We start from the raw sequence: 26,226 nt of genomic DNA on the forward strand, positions 1-26,226 counted from the left end.
CACCCTTACTCGCCACTTAGAACACTAAGAAATTCTTCAAGAAATTACTGTATCCCCTAACATCAGATGGGGAACAAAAACTACTTTTCAAGCAAATGCACAATCTATACCAGAGACTGACAAACTACTTCTATAAAGGGTCACATACTAATATGGTTGTGCAGGCATATAATCTCTGTCACAGCTGCTCAACTCCAACACTGCCATATGTAGGCAGCCACAGATAATACATAACAAGAGGCACAGCTGTGTTCCAATAAAAGCATATTTACAAAACCAGGCAGTGAGCCATATCTGGCTTAGAAGCTCTGGTCAACCCCTGCTCTCAACTAACATTCTCATACAAATCCAAGTGATGTTTTTGTTCAATGAAATTTATTTTAATAAATGGAGATATGATCCTGAGAATCAAAATTTAGGAAAACAGAAAAATCATACATTATATTTTAGTTATCTTGTTTCTAAGCAAAAACATTAAAAGTTTTCTGAAATGTTGGGGATACTAAATGCTTCTACTAAAACATCTGACAGATGGAAGTCTATTTTGATTTTCACTCAAGATTATATATCATTTTTGAAATAAAATATGAAATAGCAGAACATTCATTTGCAGGACTATTAAGCATGCCAAAATTGAATACATAACTATAATAATGTAATCAAGTCTGTACAGTAACACAGTTCTCTAAAAAATCAAAGTCATACAAAACCAATTATAATATCCCCAAAAAAGACATAAGAGAGTTATGGTATTAACTATCACCCCTGGGTATTTTATAGAAATAGTGACCCAGTAAAGATGGTTAGACCAGTGAACTGAATCACTACAAAAAGAAAATCTACAATTGACACCAAAGTACTTTCCTTAAGTCGACATACCTTTCCAATAATTCTCTACTTTCTTGCACATCTCTGGTAGAGAGCGTAAGAAGCATAAGGTTAGCATAGGCCAGAAGTAGATCTTTATTGGCACTTTGCCAGCTACTTTTATCAGACTCCAAACACTGTGAAGATTCCATATATTCCTGTTTTGTAGAAAAAACACTCAATTACAAAGCTTTACCAAGCATTGTAAAATTAGTTTTATGTCTAGTTTTATGTCTATCAACGCTTTTCCCCATCCTTATATTCATTAAACCACTGATTTTTACATCAACCAACATCAATATATTTATTGCATTTATCTCTCCAATCTACCCATTATAAAACTGAAATCATCCTAGTAAAAATTTCATTTGAGTTGCTATACATAAATGGAAGAAATTTAAGTCTCAGAGAGCACCGCTAAAATACAAAAGAATGTATAGTAATTATCTACATAGAAGCATAGAGACCCAAGAGTTTTTACCTACCTTAAGGGTCTGTACAACACATGAATTCCATTGTAAACTTGAACGCAAAGTTATGTTTTTCTCTGCCTCATGGCAGTGGGCCACAGCATCCTTCAATCTTTTATTTGAGCGATATAGCTCTACTAGTCGGATGTTTACATAGACATCATCAGGTCTTGCATAAAGTTCTGACTGAATCAAATCAAAAAGTTTATTCCATCCATCTTCACCTTTGCAATCTAAAAGCTGTTCCTATTAAAAAAAAAAAAATCAATGATTTAGAGAAATGCCTGTGCACGTTTAAGCACATCATGGTTCCTATGAACACCATTCCACTGTGTATGGCTTTAGTAAATTATCACAACTAGTACCATCCTATATATCCCAACTCTCATGGAAGAAAGCTGCTCCCAGCCAGAAGCTAAACCTCAAGAAACTTAGGTGGAGAGAAACATCTGGGATTACATAATAGCAATGGTTGCCCACATAAACCTCACAGATGGCCAGGACTATTGCCCCACATCCCTGTACATCCCAGTCACCACTAGAAGCCTAGCTTTCCTGTCAATCCTCATACCAAGGTCCTTATCCTCTAACTGTTCTGCACCTCCATAATCTGACTCAATCCCCTATCCACTCTGCTCCCACTTTAAAGCTTCTATTGTTCTGCTATCTTCTCAGAGTCCTCACCATCTAGCCTTAACTAAATGGAGTATTACCTTGAGATAACCCCCATTACTTCTCTGCCATGGTAGCCTTTTCTCTGTTAGCCTATATACAAGTAGAGGAGGTACAGTTAGTGACCTACTCACCTCCAAATCATATATCCCCCCCCCACACGTTTATAATCCTGTCTTCCAAAGGACATGCTATCTAATTCTTCCACTCATTCCTCATGAGCAGCTGGAATACAACACTCTTCCTCCATTCCTAATAGCCAACTAGTATCAGCAATTGAAAGATGAGCAAAGATATACAATAGCCTGGCTACTCGGTTCTTTAATTACCTCATCTCCATGGCTTTGCTCTACACTCCAGCCTCAGCCATCCATTGAGCACTGACTTGGGTCTTCAAAGTCTGTATTTTGGTCACACTGGTTAGATCAGTATACCCCTCTTATTCTTTCACCTCACTGTGGGCACACATACCCTCACTGCCACATATATTTGTCTCTACCACATGGAAAGAAAGCTGTCTTCAATACACTGATATCACCAAGTTTTAATTTTCTACAAAACACATATTTTCCTTCTCTGTCAAACTAAAATGCCATAATCCCTAATATTCATAATCACTGCTTGCTCACAGATGCCCTCAATTAATTCCCTCTACCTTTCCTTAGAAGAACCCTACTATCTGCTTCCTTTGAGCCTTATATACTAACAGTTGAGAAATAGGGGACAGGACATTTGGGAATTTGGGGAAATCACAACCAGGCTAACTGACTTTCATAACCTCGAGACTCCAAACCCGTAGTGCCTAGAACAAAACTCGACTTGACCTCTAACAGATTCACTTTCTCCATTCTCTGAAAAGGTTACTTCAGAGGTACCTGGGTGGCTCAGTTGGTTAAACATGAGTTCAAGCCCTCTGTTGTTGAGCTCTATGCTGCCAGTGTGAAGCCTGCTTGGGACTCTGTCTCCCTCTCTCTCTGCCCCTTGCCTGATCTTTTTCTCAAAATAAATACATAAACATTAAAAAAAAAATCTGTAAGTAAAAGATCAATACCTTCATGGCTGCTTTTCAAAAACTCTACTCTCATATCCAAGAGAAAAAGCCCTCTCACCAATATTTTCATTCATTAAACAAATGCCAAAAAACTACTTACCTTAGTTAAGTCTTAAATTTTAGAAAACATAGAATTGCATTTCAAGCTCAAAAAAATGAAGGAAAATCTGATATAAGAAAGGTTTAGCTTTAGACAACAGTGTCTTTAAAGTTACTAAAGAAAATCACCATCCTTCAGAAGCAGCTCATTTTTCTTTTTTTACAATACAAGAAAAATAAACTCCTACCAATATATATGTTCCTTAATGTTAATGTCATCAAATAAATTGGATTGTCAAGGCCAATAAGGAAATTATATTTCAGGCATAACACAAAGACAATAAGGTAAAGAAATCTACACACTTGGACCTGACATTTTAGATTAATATTTAAAACCCAGCTGCTTATTATAGGAAGAGGAAAACAATGTTACTAGTTTATCTCTAGGGTTGTTTTTATATTTTTTTAATTTTTTTAATTTTTATATTTATTTTGAGAGAGAGAAAGTGTGTGCAAGCGGGGCGGGGGGGGGGGGGGGGGGAGAGAGAGAGAGAGAGAGGAGAGGAGAGAGGAGAGAGAGAATCCCAAGCGGGGTCCACACTGTCAGCATGGAGCCGAATGTGGGGCTCAAACTCACCAACTGTGAAATCATGACCTGAACAGAAACCAAGAGTCGGACACTTAACCAACTGAGCCACCAGGTGTCCTGGAGTTTTTTAAATACTTTAGATTCTAAAATCTGTACACAGTTGTTCATATGAGGTAAAAGCCAAAAACTGGAAACAACCAAAATATCCATCAAAAGTAAATGGTTAAGGGTGCCTGGGAGGCTTGGTCAGTTAAGCATCCGACTTCAGCTCAGGTCATGATCTCGCGATGTGGGAGTTCGAACCCCACGTCGGGCTCGGTGCTGACAGCTCAGAGCCTAGAGCCTGCTTCCAGATTCTGTGTCTCCCTCTCTCTCTGCCCCTCCCCTACTCATGCTCTGTCTCTCTCTGTCTCTCAAAAATAAATGTTTAAAAAAAAAAAGTAAATGGTTAACCTGTGGAATATATCCACACACAAAATACTACTCAGCAATAATAAAAAGAAGAAACTACTGATACACCCAACTTGGATGGATCTCAAGGGCATTACATTCAATGAAAAAAAGCTGACCTCATAAGACTGTATACTGCATGATTCCATTTATATAACATTTTGAATTACAAATTTATAAATATGGAGAACAGATAGTAACTGCCAGAGTTAAGGATGATGGGAAGGAGAGGGGTGGGTATGACCATAAAAGGTGAAGCTTGAGGGAGATCTTTATGATGATGTAGCAGTTCTGTACTTTTAATTGCAGTAGTGGTTACACCAATCCTTACATGTGACAAAATGAAAAAGAACTATACACGCACATTGTACCAATGTCAAATTCCTGATTTTGATATTATACTATAGTTACATAACACATAACCAGTGCAGAAAGCTGGGTGAAGTATACATAAAACCTCTCCGTACAATCTTTGCAATTTTCCTGTTGAAAACAAATTATTTCAAAATAAATTCTATCAAAAATATGTATAATGGGGCGTGACGGAACTATTAAAAACAATATACAATTGACCCTTGAACAATACAAGTTTGAAATGCACAGGGGGCCACTCACATGTGTACTGTGTACAGTACTATACATATATTTTCTCTTCCTTATAATTTTCTTAAAATTTTCAATTTATTTCAATCGTAAGAATACAGTATGTAATACATATAGCATACAAAATATGTGTTAATTGACTGTTTATATTACCAGTAAGGCTTCCTTCCAGTCAACGGTAGACTGTTAATAAAGTTTTTAGGGAGTCAAAAGTTATATGCAGAGATGCCCAGCTGGCTCAGTCAACAGAATATGCAACTCTTAATCTCAGGGTTGTGAGTTTAAGTCCCATGTTGGGTGTAGAGATTACTTGAAAAAATAAAATCTTAGAAAAAAAAAGCTGTATGCAGATTTTCGACTGCATAAAGTGGGGGGGAATCATGGCCCCCAGCCCCCATATCGTTCAAGGGATAACTACACACTTAAAATGTTTGCCTAACAAATTTGTAAAGACTTGCTCCAAAAGAGTTACTTAAGTAAACTACATTTACTCAGTAAAAAATAACAATTAGAATTGGTCAGTACATTAGCAAGAACTTCCTATTATTTTTAGTAATTATCTGTAACATACTGGAGAAACTACCTTTTTTCTTTTGCTTGAAAACATCACTATCCCATAACATAACACAATCCTTTTTTTCCCTAAAGATTTTATTTTTAAGTAATCTCTACACCCAACGTGGGGCTCAAACTCACAACCCTGAGATCAAGAGTCACACGCTCTACCAACTGAGCTAGCAAGGTACCCCAATTCCTTCCATTTTTAGGTAATAGTTCTTAAAAAGCTTTAAAATAGGGCGCCTGGGTGGCTTGGTCGGTTGAGCGTCTGGCTTCTGCTCAGGTCATGATCTCACAGTCTGTGAGTTCGAGCCCTGCGTCGGGTTCTGTGCTGACAGCTTAGAGCCTGGAGCCTGCTTCAGATTCCGTGTCCCCCTCTCTCTCTGCCCCTCCTCCACTCATGCTCTGTCTCTCTCTGTCTCTCTCTGTCTCAGAAATAAACATTAAAAAAAAAAAAGTCTTTAAAATAACACTAACCTGTCATTCTTTTCACCCAATAAAGCAAAATTTTTCTATCAGACCTCAATTTAAGTCTTAGCTCTGCCATGTAGCTACAAAACTGTAAAATCCCTAAAATATTAATCATTTCATAAGGGTAAATGAGATACCACTTGTAAAACATAATAGTATCTTAAAAAAACAGCATATGCTCAGAAAGGTTTTGAAGAAAAAAAAAATTTGTTCTGCCATTTTTTACAAATATGACACATAACTCTGTATTAGTTTAAGGTGCACAATACAATGATTTGAGACGTATATAGTGAAATGATTTCCACAGTAAGTTTAATTAATATCCATCACTTCACATGGTTATAAATTATTTTTTTCTTGTGATGAAAACTTTTAAGATCTACTTGCTCCCTTCACAGCTTTCACATATACAATATGGTGTGGTTAACACTAGTCACGATGTTATCCATCATATCCCTGGAACTTGTTTTACACACAGAAGTTTGCACCTTTTGACCACCTTCATCCATTTTCCATCAACTCCTACACCTACTGGTTCAAGGTTTGCTACTGAAAAGTCATTTAAACTCCAAGTATCAGAAATGGTTGTGACTTAAGTTTTCCCTGACTGCTTTATTTTTTTTAAGTTTATTTATTTATTTTGACAGAAAGTATGAGGGAGAGAGGAATAGAAAGAAAGGGAAAGAGAGAATCCCCAGCAGGCTCCACAATGTCAGCACAGAGCCTGACACAGGGCTTGAGATCATGACCTGAGCCCCAAATCAAGAGTCAGACGCTTAACCAAATGAGCCACCCAGGCACGTCCCCAACTGCTTTTATTATGATTTGTTTTATTCAGTTTTTTACCTTTAGTTTATAAATTGCAGGACTTCCTGGGAAAAGTTTAGCTGCTCTTTCAACCCAATATTTTGCTCTTCCATCAGTAACATCATTTTTACAAAGCAATTCTGCAATCTTCAACACAAGATCTTTTTGTGTTGGGTTTAATTCCACTGAACGCTGATATCAGAAAAGAAATAATAAAATTAGTACGATTCCTAAGGTACCTACACTCACCTATAAAAGCTAAAAAGTTATTATTGTCCACACTAAAAACTTTTCTAAATGACAATGTGTTACTTAAAAATTGTTAAAATTAAAGTGCCTTGGAATTTTTTTGCAGATGAATTAAATAAAAATTATGTTTTTATTAGGTAAATATAAAAAAAAAAAAGAAAGAAAACCACTTACAAGAACAGCATTTCTGACCATGTTAGAATTTATAGGTGTTAATCTTTTACAAGTGCTAACTTCTTAATGATTAAATTACAGTGTACATTGGGCCAAATAATTTAAAATCTGTTCTAATCTATATTGCTTAATAGTACTATGATACCAACGCTTATTTTCATGGCATCCATAAAATATATTTGAATTTATTATATAAACTACGCTGGGCATATGTGTGGTGGTGCAAACGCTATATTTTAATCTTAACAGTTTACCTTATAACATTCAACAGCCTTGTCTATATTTTCCTCAACTTCATAAAGAAGACCAAGAAATCTGTGAGCTTTGGGATCCCTTTCTTGCACATTAATATATGTAGATATATATCTGTATAAAAATAATATAAAAATAAATAATCTTTAAATTTTCACATTCAGAACTCTATGTAAATACTAACCAAAGAGAACATCTTAAACCAAAGCAACCACTAAACTAATTGACATTGTTATTCTAATTATTGCCTACCACTATTTATTTACAGTAGAATATGCAGACAACTCAAAAGTATCCATAAGAATAAACACATACATACAAAAGTGACAATAAATTCATTCTACCATTAAATATTTACCAAAAACATTTACCAAATGTTTTTTCTAATGCTACTCACACATAAGAAATGAATGCATAAATTGCTTTTTCTTCCTGATATTTTGGTAAAGCACTTAAAGGGTTTTACATAGGAAGCAGAAAACGATTATAGTAAATATTTTTAAAGTATCATAATGCAAAATACTAAGAGTAACAACTTCCCAAATAACAACCAAGAGAATGTATTTACCTTTTTTTTTTTTTTTTTTTTTTTTTTTTTTTAAGTAATCTCTACACCCAATGTGGGGCTTGAACTCACGACCCAAAGATCAAGAGTTGCATGCTCTACTGAGTGAGCCAGCCAGGGTGCCCCAAGAATGTACTATTCACCTTCTAAATAAAAAAATAATATCTAACAGTACTGTTCCCATCTAAAATAGAAAAGAGGAAAAATTACTAAATAAACTAGTAAATGTAGGTAATTTCCATTTCTTACATCAAGTAACAGCTAAAAAATAAGTTAAACATCTTCAAGGCTCAGTGAGTATTATCTAAGAGAAGTTAGACCAAAGACCAAATCTGAAGGAAAGTGTCACATTAATAAGGAACAGTATTGACAGCCCCATTGCTGTTAAATAAAGGTGTTATCATTTTCCTTACTTAATAGCATTTCCATCTTCCCATTAATGCTTTAACCTGCCTGCCTTCCCTTCTAATTTCCTGCCTTAAGCCACTCCCAATCTATCACCAACCTTCTTTGCCTTACAGATGAGACAAAGCTTCAGAGTGTTACCTACTGAGTCAATTAAAGATCTTTTATAGAAGCTATTCATTCTCCTGCCCAGAAATCACAGTTTAATTTTATATTCATTGGTAATTTTCAAACTGATTAAAGTAATAGGTATCTAACCAGAAAGAAATTAAAAATAAACATGGTTCTCTTTTATTCCTTAGAAGTGTTTTAAGCCTAAGATTTCTTGTCCTGAGTATAAACAAGCAGCAGGCATGCAGAAAATACTCATTCTAGGCTCAATCTCCATGGAATTGAGGCTAGTTCTTTATAACAGTCTGAAGTGATCGAATACTTTATTTCCAGGACATGGAAGAAGAACTGCTAAAACATCGTATTTTCAGCCATTTCAAGTAAGAATACAAGGGGAAAAATTGTTTTAGAAAACTAAAGTATGTTTACAGTTTGGTACTTACTTTTTAGCAAGATCGTATTCTTTTACTTCATAGTACAACTTTGCAAAATAGAATCCCTTCATTGACTTCTAAAAAAAAAAAATTAAGAGTTTTTACTTTTCATATTTTGAACTTAAAAATTTGTCCTAATGAGATTAATATTAATATATTTGATTTCTGTTCACCTAAAAGGTAGGAAAAAAACTGCCTGTAGAAATGCATATATATTGTAAAAGTCATGACTCCATGTTTTATAATTCTCATCATAAAACAAAAAATAAATTTAAAAAACAGCAAAACAAAAGACGATGTCAGAAATTAAGAATTTATTACCAGCAAGAAACCTGAAAACCATGTAGTGCCACTCTCTCACTTTAAAGATAACTAAACCGACAGAAACCTGTTTTCTTAAGGAAGGTGAGGTATACTAGAAACCTCTCTTCTCTGGTCATATGTTAGCCTTTACGGGGAAAAATAAGCAGGTACTTCCATTCCAGTAAGGCACCGGGAACTCTCTGGTCCAGGTACTGTTATCTCTACAGATCACTATTTTACCCTCAAGGAATTAAAAAGGCAGAAATAAAAGTTGAATTCTTCCAGTAATAAGCCAAGTCCACATGCTGGCTCTTTTATTCCCAAGTTTAAAATGCTGGGACACACCAGATAATGTTGTACACACATGATAAAAGAGTACACAGCCATCAAACACCTAATCTTTGAAAACTATACAAGGACACAGGAAAAAAAAAATCAATATATTAAGTGAAGAAGTCTACTACAAGGCAGTATGTTTTCATTTATTCTTTTTATTCTAAAAAATGCAGATTTAGGATTTGTTCGCTATGCCTACTATTATTCACCAGGCACTGTTCCAGGCACTGGGGAACCAGTAGTACACAAAAACATCAGTCGTCACGAAGCCTGCATTTTAGGAGTGGTGACAAGCAAACTGTTATCCATACAGGAGCAAAACAGAGTTCTATATTGTACTATTTCATCTATTATTTACAGTATGTCACATTTTAAACAAAGCTAAAATCAGTATTCATCTCACAAATCACAGAATCCTAACTAACATTGTGCCCATTTAGTTGTTTCTTCTTTCCTAGTTGGTAACGGTGCTGGGGCACAAATAGATTCTATAGATTTTATAGATAAAAAATTCTATAGAATTTATAGATTCTATAAAGTAAGAGAGAGACAGAATTGTCAGAAAAGGTCTCATCAAGGAGATATTTGATCAGATACCTGAAGTGATGTGGTTATCTAGGGCAGACTAGGCAGCACCTCAATTACAATAATTTAATCCCCACTGTTTACTATGTTTCAACTTTTCCTTTTCAATGAAACCTACAGAAAATACTCTTAAATCACATTCATCTTCTTAAATTACTCTTCTCATGACTTCAAAGATACCAGGCTCTCTAGTTTGACTTCTACCTTAGTAGCACTCCTTCTCAGGCTCTTCCTCACAGACTTCCCCTAGTCCTAAACCTCTACCCTTTCAGGAGATCTCATCTGCAACATATACTGAATCTCACCTATGACCACTGATATGTTGACTATAAAATATAGACCTGTGGCTCTCATTTTTCCTGAGCTCTAAACTTATGTGCAAAATATAAAATATCATCACCAAAACCTGTCAGTTCTATGTTATCTCAATCTACTAGTTTTTCTTTCTTTTTTTTTTTTAATTTGAGAGAGAAAGAGAGAACAAGGGGTGGGGGGTGGGGGGAGAAGGACAGAAGGAGACAGAACTCCAAGCAGGCTCCACACTCAGCACAGAGCCTAACATGGGGCTCAATCCCACAACCCTGGGATCATGACCTGAGCCGAAATCAAGAGTCAGATGGTCAACCATCTAAGCCACCCACGCGCCCCTCAATCCATCCATTTTTCTACAGCTCTGTTGCTATCACCGAAGTCTAAGCCTGCTATGATCTCTCTCTAGGACTTCTGAAAAAGTCCTAATTCCTTCCTGCTTCCTTGTATATATTTTTCCTCCCATCTAATTCATTCACCAAAGGGGTATAATTTCAAACATAAGACAATTCATGTTATGCCTTTGCTTAAAACTTAAAATCCTGCCATGGCTTCCAATTATACTTTGAAAATGCCCAAATCTCTCACCAAAGACTAGCATGATATGGCCCCTATCCAGCTCTTTACTTCAACTTTACTTCATCTGGCCTTTGCATACTATAGTTTAATTTTAGCCAATGACTAAAACCAGAATGCATCTCTCTAACGGGGGCAGCCCTGAGGAATGTTTTAAACAATCTGGCCAACAGCAGGCATTAATGTGATATGATTTCCATCCAGTGTTTTCAATGTCATAGAAATTCAATGAATGTATGTAAATGAAAAAGAAACTATAATTCCCTTAAAGTAGACCAATGCCTCATCATCTAAATAAACACACACATGAATGAACAAACAAGATTCTCACTATCCTAATTAAACCACAACTAAGGGGAAATAAGTTTCAGAGAATCACCTGGCCCTCCAAAAAAACAAAAACAAAAACAAATCACTCTATTGGGCATGACTCCAGTCTGGCACAGTGAAACAACGAGAAGTGTAGAATAAGAGGGAGGCCACCTGTGCCACTCACCTCCCTCACCTCCCCTGTACACGTTGGGGAAGCAGGGCTGGGTCCAGTATATCTGTCAAAAACATAACACAGGTATCCTTAGCTGAGTAAAGACAGCAAACTCCAGTGAAGCAAAAGGGGGAAAAAAAGAAAAAAAATCTACATTTTCAGTAGGAATACAGACCCAGAAAGTGGGGTCTCTGAATCCTTCTGATCTTTTTCAGTTTTGAGGAGACGTTGGAAAAGTTACCATACTAACTTTGGGCAACCAAACCCTCAGAAATCTCACTGTTTGGTCCCTGATATCACTTCTTCCTATCTTCGTGAAGCAGAAGTCACCTATCACTGTATTGTTCACTCACTAAGAGAACTAGGTTTATTGAGATCTTCACCCAACACGAGCTGAGTTTAGACCTTAAGGAGACAAACTGATTTGACTCTGATGACAATGGGTTGTTTACATAATAATCTGCTCAGTACAAAGAGGAGCCACAGTTCAGACATCAACTGCCTGCATGAGCTTACCAGATGAGCAACTAAGACATATGAGGTTCTGACTAAACACTTACAGAATCCCATCTAGGCAGGACAACACAGCAGCACAGTTGTGGTTCAGACAATTCTGGACAGCACTCTCCCACTGTCTTCCCTGCCTGAAGTACACCTTCTTCATTATTTCTCACAAAATCCTGTTTATTTCCTTCACTGAATTCATACAGGTCATAATTATTTTTGTTATTATGGGTGTCTATCCCTCAAAACTGTAAGGCTCCACTAAGGTAAGGCCCCTGTGACTTGTCCACCACCATGGAACCAAGAATATTAACTGGCAGGTGTCACATATTCACGATTTACTGAAATACACATAAATTTGTGTACCCCTGATTATTTCCTAATAAATTCCTAAAAACTAAATAACTACTTCAAAGAATATAAATATTTGAACCGTTTGCTATACTGCCAATTTTCCCTAAAGTGTCTACCTATTTACTTCCCTAGTCAGTATCTGAATGCCTAGGTCAGAGTGCATATTCTTCAAAATTAATTTTTCCCATTTCTTCAGTCATCACTAATTTGGTAAGTAGAAGAGGTATGACTAAGTCAACCTGGTATTTCTCTGATTAAGAAGATCAGTTTCTAATATTCACACTGAAATATTTATAGTATCAGTTCGCTGCTAACATACTTTAGCCATTCTCAACTTTGAAAGGACAGAGAAAAGATTATCTCACTAATTTTTAAAGAGTTCTTAACACCCTTAATGGTTCTTAAACCATACTGACATTTGAGGGCTTTTTACAAAGCTTTCCCAGGTTGCCACCTTTAATTCAGTGTTTAATGTGTTTGTGAAATAAAGCTTCAACTTGTATGCAGTAAAAACTATCTTTGCTGTTCATTTTTTTCAAATTATATGGTAAAAAGATCTTTCTCATATGAGATTAATACTCATCTATATTTTCTTTCAGTTTCTCTAAAATTACTTTTAAGTCTAAAACTTAATTTGGTCAATAATACAGGCTAAAGCCCAATTTTTTTAAATAAGTTATTAAACCAAAAAAATTCATTAAGTAAGTGGCAACTGTTCAAGTAACATCTACTAAATGATCCATATGATCCATATTTTCTCCACTGCTTTGGAATATCACTTAGCAATGCCACAAAAGTCTTCTGTTATAGCACCTTAACTTAATAAAACCCCTTTCCCAGGACTCCTGGGTGACTCAGTCAGTTGAGCATCCAACTTCAGCTCAGGTCATGATCTCACATTTCATGAGTTCGAGCCCAATATTGGGCTCACTGTTGTCAGCACAGAGGCCGGTTCAGATCAGCTGTCTCCCAATCTCTCTGCCCCTTCCCTGCTTGAGCTCTCTCAAACTAATTAATTAATTAATTAAACATCGCTCACAAATGGGGGAGGGGCAGAGAGAGACAGAATCCGAAAAAAGTATCCAAGCTCTGAGCTGTTAGCACAGCGCCCGATGTATGGCTCAAACTCACAAACTGCAAGATTATGACCTGAGCCAAAGTCGAATGCTTAACACCCAGGCGAGGCCCCCAAGCAGTTTTTTCAACTCATAAAAGTATATATACAAATTTTCTATTTGGATATCACACTCTTTCTTCTCTTAAGGAACCAATACTGCTAAATCATTTTCGTTTTTTCTTCTTAATGTTTATTTCAGGGGGGCGGGGAGGAGGGAAGAGAGACAGAAAGAGAATTTGAGAGGGGGAGGGGCAGGGAGAAAAGGAGACAGAGAATCCAAAGTAGGCTCCGCGCTGTCAGCTGTCAGCACAAAGACAGACGTGGGGCTTGAATCCACCCACAGTGAGATCATGATCTGAGCTGAAGTTGGACACTCAACCGACTGAGCCACTCAGGTGTCCCAAAATCATTTTCAAAGAGCCTAACAAAGTGAGGGAAGAAACAGGGCAATGACAGAACATGGATGTGGACAGTTATTAGGACAAAGAACATGAATGTGTTTTTCATGCTAAGGAAAAACTGCCAGTTGAGAATTTGAATGAAAAAGGAGAAACCAGGGCTCAGAAAGCTGAAAGGGATGAGAACAACAACAAAAAAAAAGGCGTCAGGGAGGAATGTTGAAGAGGAAATATACAGAGACTCATAAATATGGGAAACAAACTGAGGGTTACTGGAAGGGTTGTGGGGGGGATGGGCTAAGTAGGTAAGGGGAACTAAGGCATCTACTCCTGAAATCATTGTTGTACTATATGCTAACTAATTTGGATGTAAATTTTAAAAAAATATAAAATAAAATTAAAAAAAGGAAATATATGGATAACAGAATAATGAATAGGGCCTGGTGGTTCACTGCCAGTAGTCTCAGTTTACCAAAGAGGCAAGGTAGTTTGATGCATAAAACTTGTGAAGAATTTGACGTGGACAGTGAAGTTCTAATACAGTGACTGAAAGGAAGAAGATAAGGTGGTGATCAAGGACAGGTAAATGGCCCAGAAATAAACACTCACATGTATACATAATCTCTAACAAGGTTGTCAACATCATTCAATGGAGAAAAGACAGTCTTCATTCAACAAATGGTGCTGGGAAAACTGGGCATCTACATGCAAAGGAGTAAAGCTGGACCATTATTTTATACCATGTGCAAAAATTAACTCAAAATGAATTAAAGACCTAAAACTAAGATTCAAAACTATAAAATTCCTGGAAGAAAACACAGGGGAAAAGCTGTATGACATATGATTGGGCAATGGATTTCTTGGAATTGACACCAAAAGCATGGGAAACAAAGTAAAAATAGACCAAAAGGACTACATCAAACTTAAAAATGTTTGTGCATCAAAGGACACAATTAACAGGATAAAAAGTCAACCTACAGAATGGGAGAAAATATTTGCAAACCATACAGTTGATAAAAGAATAATATGTAGGATAGATTTTAAAAACCCCTTACAACTCAGTAACACAAAATCAAATAACCCAACTAGAAAATGAGCAAAAGACTTTATACCAGACATTTCTCTAAAAATGATAATATGAATGGCCTAATCATCAGGGAAATGGAAATCAAAGTCACCATGGGATAGTACTTCATAACCATTAGGATGACTACTATCCAAAAAGAAAAAAATGAAAATAACAACTGTTGATAATAATATGGAAAAGATGGAACCCATGTTCATTGTTAATGGAAATGCAAAACAGTGCAACCATTATGGAAACAGTATGGTGATTCCTCATAAAACTAAAATAAAAACTACCATACGATTCAGCAATCCAACTTCTGGGTATATAACCAAAAGAACTGAAAGCAAGGTATTGAAAAAAATATCTGCAGGGGCAACTGGGTAGCTCACGGTTTGTGAGCTCAGGCCCTGCATCTGGTGAGCCCTGCTCCTAGCTCCACACTCTTTCCCTCTCTCTGCACCTCATGGGATTATCTCTCTCTCCTCTGCCCCTCACTCACTCACACTCTCTAAATAAATAAATGAATAAAGAAAAAAAAGAAAAAAATACCTGCATACTCATATTCATAACAGCACTATGCATAACAGCCAAGGGTTAATATAAGCAACCTTTGTCCTTCAAGGGATGAATGAATAAATAAAATGTAGTATGCACAATACAAACAACAATGTTATTTAGCCTTAAAAAGGAAGGAAATTCTATCACAAGGTACATCATTGGTGAACCTTGATATTATACTAAGTAAACCAGTCAAAAAAACAAATACTGTATAAAATCACTTATATGAAGTAACCAAAGTAATAAATTCATAGAAACAAAGTCAAATGGTCTCCAAAGGCTAGGAGAAGGGAAAAATGGTGAGTTGTGCAACGGGTGGAAAGCTTCAGTTTTGCAAGATGGAAATATTCTGCAGCTCTGATGCATAACAATGTGCACTAACACTAATAAACTGCACACTTAAAAATGGTTAAGATGTAAACTTTATGTGTTTTTTTTTTTACAATTTATAAGCCCTAGGGAAAGGGACAGGTAAATGGACTGTGGAATGCTGGAGACTCAGCTGAAGTTGGAAATCTCAGATTATTTACAGTGGCACCAATTTAGAAATGCAAAGATAAAACAAATTACTCAACAGAGTTTCAGAAACAGTATTTTAGTTTTTATAACCCAAAAGCTAATAGGAAAAGATTAACCAGACAAAAGAATAACTATTTAAATCAATTATATCATCTTATATAGTCATATCACAATTGAAAAAAAGAAGGACAAATCCTTTAAAATTGACTCCAGACATCCAGTTTCCAGTCTGGTATATAAGAACTTAGAAGTAGCCACACTGCCCAAAACAACAAGTAAGAAGCTGAACTAAAAAAACCAATAAACAAAAAACACAGCTCTTTTTAGATCTATAATAAAAGAAGTTAGGTCATTAACTACCTTCCAAAATCAGAGATAAATACAGAGAATCAAACCTCACCACAGCAGAAATCCCCACAGGAACCAAAATCAACCAATATCAAGGTAGGAAAACCTAAACTGTAATAGACAATTGTTGGAAACTCAGTGTGGGCAAGTTTGAGAGATAAAAACTCCATCACATTACTTAAGTTCTACCAACTACATCGTGTCCAGCTGTAAGGAAAAAAAAAAAAAAATGACAAGAGATACTAAAAAGCAAAACAAACAAACAAAAAAGTTTAAAGATAGAGCAAGCATCAGAACCAAACTCAGATATGCAACAGATACTGGAATTATATCAGACTGAAAATTAAAGTAACTATGACTAATACACTAAAGATCCCAAAGGATAAAGTAAAACACATGAGCAATGTAAGCAGAGAGATAAAAATTCTAAAGCACTAAAAAGAAATTCTAGAGAAGAAAAATAGAAATGAAGAAAGCCTTTGATGGCTGAAGTAAGAATCTCCAAGCTTGAGGATATCTCAAAAAAAAAAAAAAAAAATCTACAAAGTGAAAAGCAAAGAGGAGAAAAATAAGGACAAATAAAATAATACCCAAGAATTATGGAACAACAAAAGGAAGAACATCCATGAAAGAGGACTACAATAAAAGAGAAGAGATGAAGGAATAGGAGAAATATCTGAAACAATAATTACTGAGAATTTCCCCCAATTTAATGTTACACAAAATCCCACAAATCCAGGAAGCTCAGATCCAGGATGCTCAAGGAACATCAAGCAGAATAAATGCCAATAATATTAATTCACCTACATATATCATATTCAAACAACTGAAAATAAAAAACAAATGACATATAAGCTAGAGAAAACAGACCTCACCTATAACAGAAGGTAAGAAATTAACTTCTCAAAAATTACACAAGCAAGAAAAGATGGAATGAAATATTTAAAGTTGAGAGAAAAAAAACAACAAACCTAGAGTGCAGTACTCCATGAATTTATCCTTCGGTAAGAAATATTTTTTTTCTCACACAAACAAAACTGAAGGAGTTACCAGTAGAGTAAATCTTAAGTTCTCATCACAAGAAAAAAAATTTCTGTGGTGACAGATGCTAACTACACTTACTGTGGTGACCATTTCACAATATATATGAATACTGATTATGTTGTATGCCTGAAATTAATATATTTTATGTCATTTAAACCTCACTAAATACATAAATCGGTAAAAATACATGATTAGAAAAAGATATACCAATCTAACACTAATCAAAAGCAAACAAGCAAGAGTAGCTACATTGATTTAAAAAAAAAAAAAAACACTTCAGAGCAAACAAAGTGATCTGGGATTAAGAGGAGCATTTTGATAAAGTGGTCAATTCTTCTCCTAGGAGACATAGAAGTTCTTAACGTGGTATGTATGCACTTACACACAGTACATGTAAGGTAAAAAACAAAACACTATGTGTGTGTATATATATTAAAGATATATATATAATATATATGGAATATATATATATGGAATATATATATATATTCCATATATATATATACAGAATATGTATATATATGGAAACTTCTATTTCCCTCTATCAGCAATAGACCCAGCAGGCAGAAAATCAGTAAGGACATAATTGAACTAAACAGTATCATCTATCAACTGGACATAATTGACATCTATGGACTACTTCATCTAACAACAAAATATACATTCTTCTCAAGCTCACATCAAACATTCACCAAAATACACATTATGGGCCATGAAACACACCTGAACAAATTTAAAAGAACAGAAATCCTATAATGTATGATTTCAAACCACAATCGAGTAAAAGAAAGATAGCTAAATAATTCCATATTTAGAAATTAAGCAACAAACTACTAAATTATCCATGGCTAGAAGATGTCTCAAGACAAATTTTTAAGTAGTCTGAACTAAAAAAAGAAACATACTTATCAAAATTTGTGGGATACAGCAAAAGCATTGTTTACAGAGAATTTTTTTTTTCACACTGTACAGTCCCCTTCAGTGCTCACAGCCCACCAGTGAGGAGGCTGGGCAATGGTTCAGGGCTGCACGCTCCTCTGGCACGGGTACACTATGAAAGGCCCACAGAGAAGGGTCTGCCATCATTCCATCACCATGCACTAGAGAGAAATTTACAGCAACAAATACCCATATTAGAAAAAAATGTAAAATCAATTATCTAAGCCTCCACCTTAGGAAACTATAAAAAGAACAAATTAAATCCAAAATAGGCAGAAAGAAAATAAAAATTAAAGAATAACATGAAACACAGTAAGAAACAGATAAAACCAACAAAACCAAGGGCTGATTCTTTGAAAATACCAATAAAATCAATAAACATACAGTCAGGGTAATTTAAGAAAAAAGACCAAGGATGGAAATCACTAATATCAGAAATAAAAAAAGGGATCACTACAGACCCCATGATTAAAAAGAGAATAAAGGGCACCTATGTGGCTCAGTTGGTTAAGGGTCAAACTTCAGCTCAGGTCATGATCTTGTGGTTCATGAGTTCAAGCCTTGCATCAGGCTCTCCACTGACCAGGCAGAGCCTGCTTGGGATTCTCCCTCTGCGCCTCTCCCACTTGCACTCGCACTCACACGTGCTCTCTCACTCAAAATACTTTAAAAGCAAAAAATATTTTTTAAAGATAACACTATTAATAATTCAATGCCCATAAATTTGGTAACCTACATGAAATGCATCAATTCCTTAAGACATAATCTGTCAAAACTCACACAAGAAATAGATCTATATCTATTAAATAAATAGAATAAATAATAACCTTCCAAAACAGAAAGCACCAAATTCACTAGTGAATTCTATCACACATTTAGTAAGAAAGAATTTCTGGGGAAAAAAAAAAAAGAAGAGGAAAGAAAGAAATTCTGGGGCACCTGAGTGGCTCAGTATTCGAACCCCGTGCTGACAGCTCAGAGACTGGAGCCTGCTTCAGATTGTGTGTGTGTGTGTGTGTGTGTGTGTGTGTGTGTGTGTGTGTGTCTGCCCCTCCCCCGCTCATTCTCTCTCTCTCTCTCTCTCTCTCTCAAAAATAAATCAAACTTTAAAAAATAAAAAAATTAAAAAAAAATAAGACAGAAATTCTATCAATTCTCTACAATCTTTCAGAGGATAAAACAAATAACTTTTAACTCATCCTTTGAGACCAGTATTACCTTAATACCAAAACCAGACAAAAACATACAACAAAACTACAGACCAGCATCATTCACAAACATAGCTGCAAAAATCCTCAAAAAAAATTTTTAAAAACCAGCAAATTAAATCCAACAATGTATAAAAAGATTAATACACCATGACCAAGTGGGATTTATCTCAGGTATGTAAGGCTGGTTCAGCTTTCAAAAATCAATTAATGTATAATGTAATCCATCACATTAACAAACAAAAAGAAAGGAAAAAAAATCTTAAAATCATGTCAATACATGTAGCAAACCATTTGACAAAATTCAACACCCATTCATAAAAAAACAAACAAAAACATTCTCAAAACCAGAAACAGAGGCAAACTTCCTCAACTTAATAAAGAGTATCTACAAAAACTAACATCAAACTTTATTTATTTTTTTACTTTAAAATTTTTGTCAGGCACCTGGGTGACTCAATCAGTTAAGTGACCGAGTTCAGCTCAGGTCATGATCCTATGGTTCATGAGTTCAAGCCTCACATCAAGCTGTCAACAGAGCCGGCTTCGGATCCTCTGTCCCCTTCTCTCTCTGCCCCTCCCCTGCCTGTGCACTTGCACGCTCTCTCTCTCTCTCTCAAAAATAAACAAAACAAATTTAATTTTCATTAGTTAACATACAGTGCCATATTGGTTTCAATCTCTGATTGATTTACTTCGCTTAGCATATATTTTGGTTCCATCCACATCATTTTAAAGGCAAGATTTCATTCTTTGTGATGGCTGAGTAATACTCCATTGTTTGTGTGTGTCTGTATATCTGTATGTATATATATGTATATATAGATATATATATAGATATATACATATAGATATACATAGATATATATACATATAGATATATATACATATAGATATACATACAGATATACATATAGATATATATACCTATATGTACATACATAGTATATATATGTATATCTATATCTATACATATCTATATGTACATACATAGTATACATATACATATAGATATATATACATAGATATGTATATATAGATATATACATATATATACATACAGATATACAGACACACATACACACATACACCAATTTTTTAAATGTTTTTTTAATCTTTATTTTTGAGAAAGAGCATTAACAGTGCAAGCGGAAGAGGAACAGAGACAGAGGGAGACACAGAATCTGAAGCAGGCTCTAGGCTCTGAGCTGTCAGCACAGAGTCCAACACAGGCCTCAAACTCACAAACTGCGAGATCATGACCTGCCCTATAGGAGTCAGATGCTTAACCAACTGAGCCACCCAAGCGCCATGTACTAATCTTTTTTATCGTTTCATCAGTCAATGAACATTTGAGCTCTCTCCAAATTTGGCTATCGTTGACAATGCTGCTATAAACACTGGGGTGCATGGATCCCTTTAAAATTCGTATTTTTGTATCCTTTTGGTAAATACCTAATAGAGCAATTGCTGGATCATGGGATAGTTCTATTTTTTGTTTTTTGAAGAACCTCCATACTGTTCTCCTGAGAGGCTGCACCAGTTTGCAAAACAACTAACATCATACTTAATGGTAAGGAAGTCAAAGTTTTCTAAGATCAGTAACAAGGAAAGGATGCCCCTGCTCACCACTCCTTTATATCATCATACTGGTAGTCCTAGCTGATACAGTAAGAAAAGAAAATAAAAGATACACAAGTTGGTAAGGAAGAAATAAAACTACTGTATCTTTGTAGACAACATGACTGTCCACGTAGAAAATCCAGAAAAACTGATTAAAAAAATCCTGGAAATAATAAGCAAGTTCAAAGGATACAACAGTAATATAAAAAAGGCAATCGCTTCCCTATATACCAGCAATGAACAAGCAGAATTTGAAGATTTATATTAGCACCCCCAAAAATGAAATACAGTTCATCCTTGAACAATGCAGGAGTTGGGGTGCCAACCTTCTGTTCAGTTGAAAATCCACATATAACTTTTGACTCCCCCAAAATTTTACTAATAACCCACTACTGACTAAAACCCTTACCAATAACATAAACAGGAGATTAATACATATTTTGCATGTGACATCATATGTCGTATTCTTATAATAAAACCAAAGAACAAACATTAAGAAAATCATAAAGATAAAAAAGAAAACCATAGAAGAAAATACATTTATAATTCTATACCTCATTTATTAAAAAAAATTCACATATAAATGGACACGTGCAGTTCAAACCATGTTGTTCATTGATCAACTGTAGTTATATATCTAACAGAACAGGTGTAAGATCTACTAAGAGTAACTACAAAACTCTGATGAATGAAATCAAAGAACTAAATAAATGGAGATGTCCCATGTTCACGGGAAGATTTGATCTTGACAAGATGTCAGTTTTTCCCAACTTCATTATAGATTCAAAGCAATCCCAATCAAAATCCCAGTGAGTTATTTTGTGGATATCAACAAAGTGATCCTAAAGTTTATATACAGAGGCAGAAAACCCAGAGTAGCCAACACAACACTGAAGAAGAAAAAAGCTGGAAGAACAGACACTACCTGACTTCAATACCTACATAAAGCTAGAGTAATCAAGACAATGTGGTATTAGGTGATCCCTTCTCAACTACTGACAAGATGGCAGAAGTGGAGCAAAAGACCACCTTCCACAAATTCACCTACCGTGGCATGGACCTCAACCAGCTGCTGGATATGTCCAAAAGCAGTTGATTCAGCTGTACAGCACCTAGCAGCAGTGGAGGCTGAATTGGGGTTTGCGGGGGAACAGCACTCACCGGTGACACAGAGTCAACTGAGGTCTGACAAAGGAGCAAATGAAATATAATGGAGAAAATAAAGGGTTTGTGAACAACTGACATCCACATGCAAAAAACAAAAACAAAAAAATCTAGACACAGACCTTATACCCTTCACAAAATTTAACTCAAAATGGATCACAAACCTAATAGAAACATAAAACTATAAAACTTCTAGAAGATAACACGAGAAAATCTAAATTGACCCCAGGTTTGGTGATGACTTTTTAAGACACAACACCAAAGGCACATTCCATGAAAGAATGGATATGCTGTACTTCATCAAAATTAAAAATTTTGCTCTGGAAAAAAAAGTTTTGTTCTGCAAAATACACCGTCAAGAGAATAAAGACAGGTCACAACTGGGAGGAAATACTTGTAAAAGAAACATTTGAGAAAAGACTATTATCCAATATACAATACTAACAACTGACAATAAGAAAACAAGCCAATTTGGGGAATGCAAGCTGGTGCAGCCACTCTGGAAAATAGTATGGAAGTTCCTCAAAAAACTAAAAATAGAACTACCTTTCCACCCAGCAACTGCACTACGTATCAGAATAGAATATCCAGAACACTTACAAACCAAATGCTGGCAAGACTGAGATGCTACAGAACTCTCATTTATTTCTGGTAGAAATACAAAATGGTACAGACACTGTGGAAGACATTTTGGCAGTTTTTTATAAAACTAAACATATACGTATATATGATCCAGCAATGATGCTCCTTTGTATTTACTCAGAAGAGTTGAGAACTTAAGTGCACCCAAAAACCTGTACAGATGTTTATAGCCAAATCTTCAAAGCAACCAAAATGTTCTTCAGTAAATGAATAGGTAAATAAACTGTGATACATGTAGACAACAGAATATTATTCAGCACTTTAAAACAAATCAACTTTTAGGGTACCTGGGTGGCTCAGTCAGTTGAGCGTCTGACTCTTGATTTTGGCTTAGGTCATGATCCCAGGGTCGTGGGAACAAACCCACACTGGGCTCCAGATTGAGTGTGGAGCCTGCTTGAGATTCTCTCTCTTACTCTATCCCCCTCCCAGTCTCTTCCTGGCTCACAAACGTGCTGTCTCCAGTAAAATTTTTAAGAATCTTTAAAATAAACGAGTTATCAAGTCATGAAGAGATATAGAGACTTAGGTGTGCACTGCTGAATGGAAAGAGCCAATTTGAAAAGGCTACATACTGTAGGATTCCAACCATATGACATTCTGGAAAAAGCAAAATTATAGAGACACTAAAAAGACAGTGGTTGCCAGGAAGGAGGGGGAAAGATGGATGAACAGGTAGAGCACAAAGGATCTTTAGGGAAATAAAACTACTCTGTGTGACACAATAATGGTGGATACATATCATTATACATTTGTCAAAACCCACGGATTGTACACCTTGAGTGAACCCTAAGGTAATCTATGGACTTTGGGTGATAATGAGGTGTCACAGTAGGTTCGATTGTAACAAGTACACCCCTCTGCAGGGAATGTTGATAATGAGAGAGGCCAAGCATGTGTGGAGAAAGGGAGTATGTGGAAAATATCTGTACCTTCTGCACAATATTGCTGTGAACATAACTGCCCTAAAACTGTACAAAAAATTAAAAATTTTTAACTTTAATTCTCAACAAAATACTCTCATCAAAATGAATCCAAAACACATTAAAAGTATTATACACCCAATATATGGCCAACTGAGGTTTATCCCAGGAATGCAAGGAAGGTTCAATATTAGAAAATCAATCAAGAATACATCATTTTGGGGCACCTGGGTGGTTCAGTTGGTTGAGTGACTCTGGACTTTGGCTCAGGTCGTGATCCCCGGGTCATGGGACTGAGCCCCACGTCAGGTTCTATGTGGAGCCTGAAGATTCTCCACCCCCCCGACTTTGGATTCTGTGTCTGCCCCTCCCCCACTGTGCTCTGTCTATATCTCTCAAAAACAAACATTAAAAAAAATTTTTTTAATAAAGTGAAATGGCAACATACAGAATGGGAGAAAGTATTTGGAAATTATATCCAATATATAATTTCTGCAACTCAACAAGAAAACAAATATTCAATTAAAAGCCCAAGACAAAGAACCTGACAACACATTTCTCTATAAAGAAAATATACAAATGGTCAGTAAGCCAGAAAAAGATGCTCAACATTATTAGTAATCAGGAAAATTCAAATCAAAACCACAATGAAAAACCACATCTATCAGTATGGCTAAAATTTAAAAAGAAAGATAAAAAAAAGAAAATTACAAGTCTTGTCAAGGATGTGGAGAAACTGGAACCCTCTTACAGGCTGGTGGGGATGTAAAACGGTGCAGCCACTATGGGAAAAAGTTTGGGATTCATCAAAAGTTAAACAGATTATGACCAGCAATTCTATTCCAGGAAATATACCCAAAAGAACTGAAAACAAGGTCACAAATAGATATTCATACACCCATGTACACAGCAGCATTACTGCAAAATTCAAAAGGTAGAAACAACCCAAGTGTAAAACAATCTAGATATGAAAAGACAAATACTGTAAGCTCCCACTTACATGAAATATCAAATACAGGCAAATTCATAAAGAAAGATTTGCGGAGGGGCGCATGGGTGGCTTAGTTGGCTGGGCATCTGAGTTCAACTCAGGTCATGATCTCACAGTTTGTAGGTTCAAGCCCCGCACTGGGCTCTGTGCTGACAGCTCAGAGCCTGGAGCCTGCTTCAGATTCTGTGTCTCCTCTCTCTGCCCCTCCCCAACTTGTGCTCTGTCTCTCAAAAATAAATAAATGTAGGGGCGCCTGGGTGGCGCAGTCGGTTAAGCGTCCGACTTCAGCCAGGTCATGATCTCGCGGTCCGGGAGTTCGAGCCCCGAGTCAGGCTCTGGGCTGATGGTTCAGAGCCTGGAGCCTGTTTCTGATTCTGTGTCTCCCTCTCTCTCTCTGCCCCTCCCCCGTTCATGCTCTGTCTCTCTCTGTCCCAAAAATAAATAAACGTTGAAAAAAAAAAATTAAAAAAAAAATAAATAAATGTAAAAAAAAATTTTTTTTAAAGAAAGATTAGTGGTAATCAGAGGGTAAGAGGAGAAACCTGACTAGTTACTGCTTAATTGTCACTAAGTTTCTACACAAATTTTTTTTTACCAAGTTTCTACCTGAAGTGATAAAAAGTTTCTAGAAATAGTGGTAGTAGTTGAACATTATGAATAGAACTAATACAACTGAACTGTACATTTAAAAGTGACTAAAATGAAGGAGCATCTGGGTGGCTCAGTTGGTTAACTGTCCAACTTCAGCTCAGGTCATGATCTCACACTTCATGAGTTGGAGCCCCATGTTGTGCTCTGTGCTGACATCTCAGAGCCTGGATCCTGCTTCGGATTCCGTGTCTCCTTCTCTCTGTCCCTTCCCCACTTGCACTGTCTCTCTCTGTCTCTCAAAAAATGAATAAATGTTAAAAAAAATAAAATTTTTTAAAAAGTGGTTAAAATGAAGGCTGGGAAGATGGTGTGGTGGTGAAAGAGGACCCTAACTAAGCCTGCCTCATCCCACAGATAAAACTAGAGAACACGCACATCAGTGTAAATAACCCACAAAATGATCCAAAGACTAGCAGAACAAATTCCACAACTAAAGGTTGAGAAGAGTCCACATGGAATAAGGTAGAAAGGTGAGGAGACTTGGTTTAGGAGCAAAACGGACCATGGCCATCCACGGCTTGCAGGGAGTCAGTAGTGTAGTGAAGGGAAATAGTTTATCACACCAGGGAGCCCTCATGGGGCAGATGAATTGCCATAATAGCTGGCTCTGAAAGAGGGGCCAAGGAATTTAAAAATCAAGATCTAGCTCTGAGAACCTGGTGAGCATTAGGAAGGGGAGTCCCCACCCTTAAAGTACCACAGCGTACAGAGATACAGCATAGAAGCAGCAGTTTGAAAATCATCTGGGGCATATAGGTGAATGAGTTATTTATTCATCTCAGGGCATCCAAATTGGTAATGAAAAAATAAAACT

General features: G+C 36.1%; 1 protein-coding gene and 1 non-coding gene across 4 annotated transcripts in view; both read right to left on the reverse strand.

Annotated features, from left to right (window-relative positions):
• RANBP2 (RAN binding protein 2) overlaps nt 1-26,226 on the reverse strand; it is an 82,040-nt gene that overhangs the window by 48,272 nt on the left and 7,542 nt on the right. For all 3 annotated transcript variants that reach the window (XM_043604764.1, XM_043604763.1, XM_043604765.1), the window contains exons 2-6: nt 8,777-8,844; nt 7,255-7,366; nt 6,617-6,769; nt 1,353-1,583; nt 880-1,025 (exon numbers count right to left, since the gene is read on the reverse strand). In XM_043604764.1, coding sequence (XP_043460699.1) covers nt 880-1,025; nt 1,353-1,583; nt 6,617-6,769; nt 7,255-7,366; nt 8,777-8,844 — 710 coding nt within the window. The remainder of the gene's footprint in view (nt 1-879; nt 1,026-1,352; nt 1,584-6,616; nt 6,770-7,254; nt 7,367-8,776; nt 8,845-26,226) is intronic.
• LOC122467421 lies at nt 18,234-18,370 on the reverse strand. The gene has a single exon (XR_006292950.1). It is a non-coding gene; the product is annotated as a small nucleolar RNA SNORA42/SNORA80 family (small nucleolar RNA).

The sequence above is a fragment of the Prionailurus bengalensis genome, chromosome A3, assembly GCF_016509475.1.
Source record: "Prionailurus bengalensis isolate Pbe53 chromosome A3, Fcat_Pben_1.1_paternal_pri, whole genome shotgun sequence".
Classification (NCBI taxonomy): domain Eukaryota; kingdom Metazoa; phylum Chordata; class Mammalia; order Carnivora; family Felidae; genus Prionailurus; species Prionailurus bengalensis.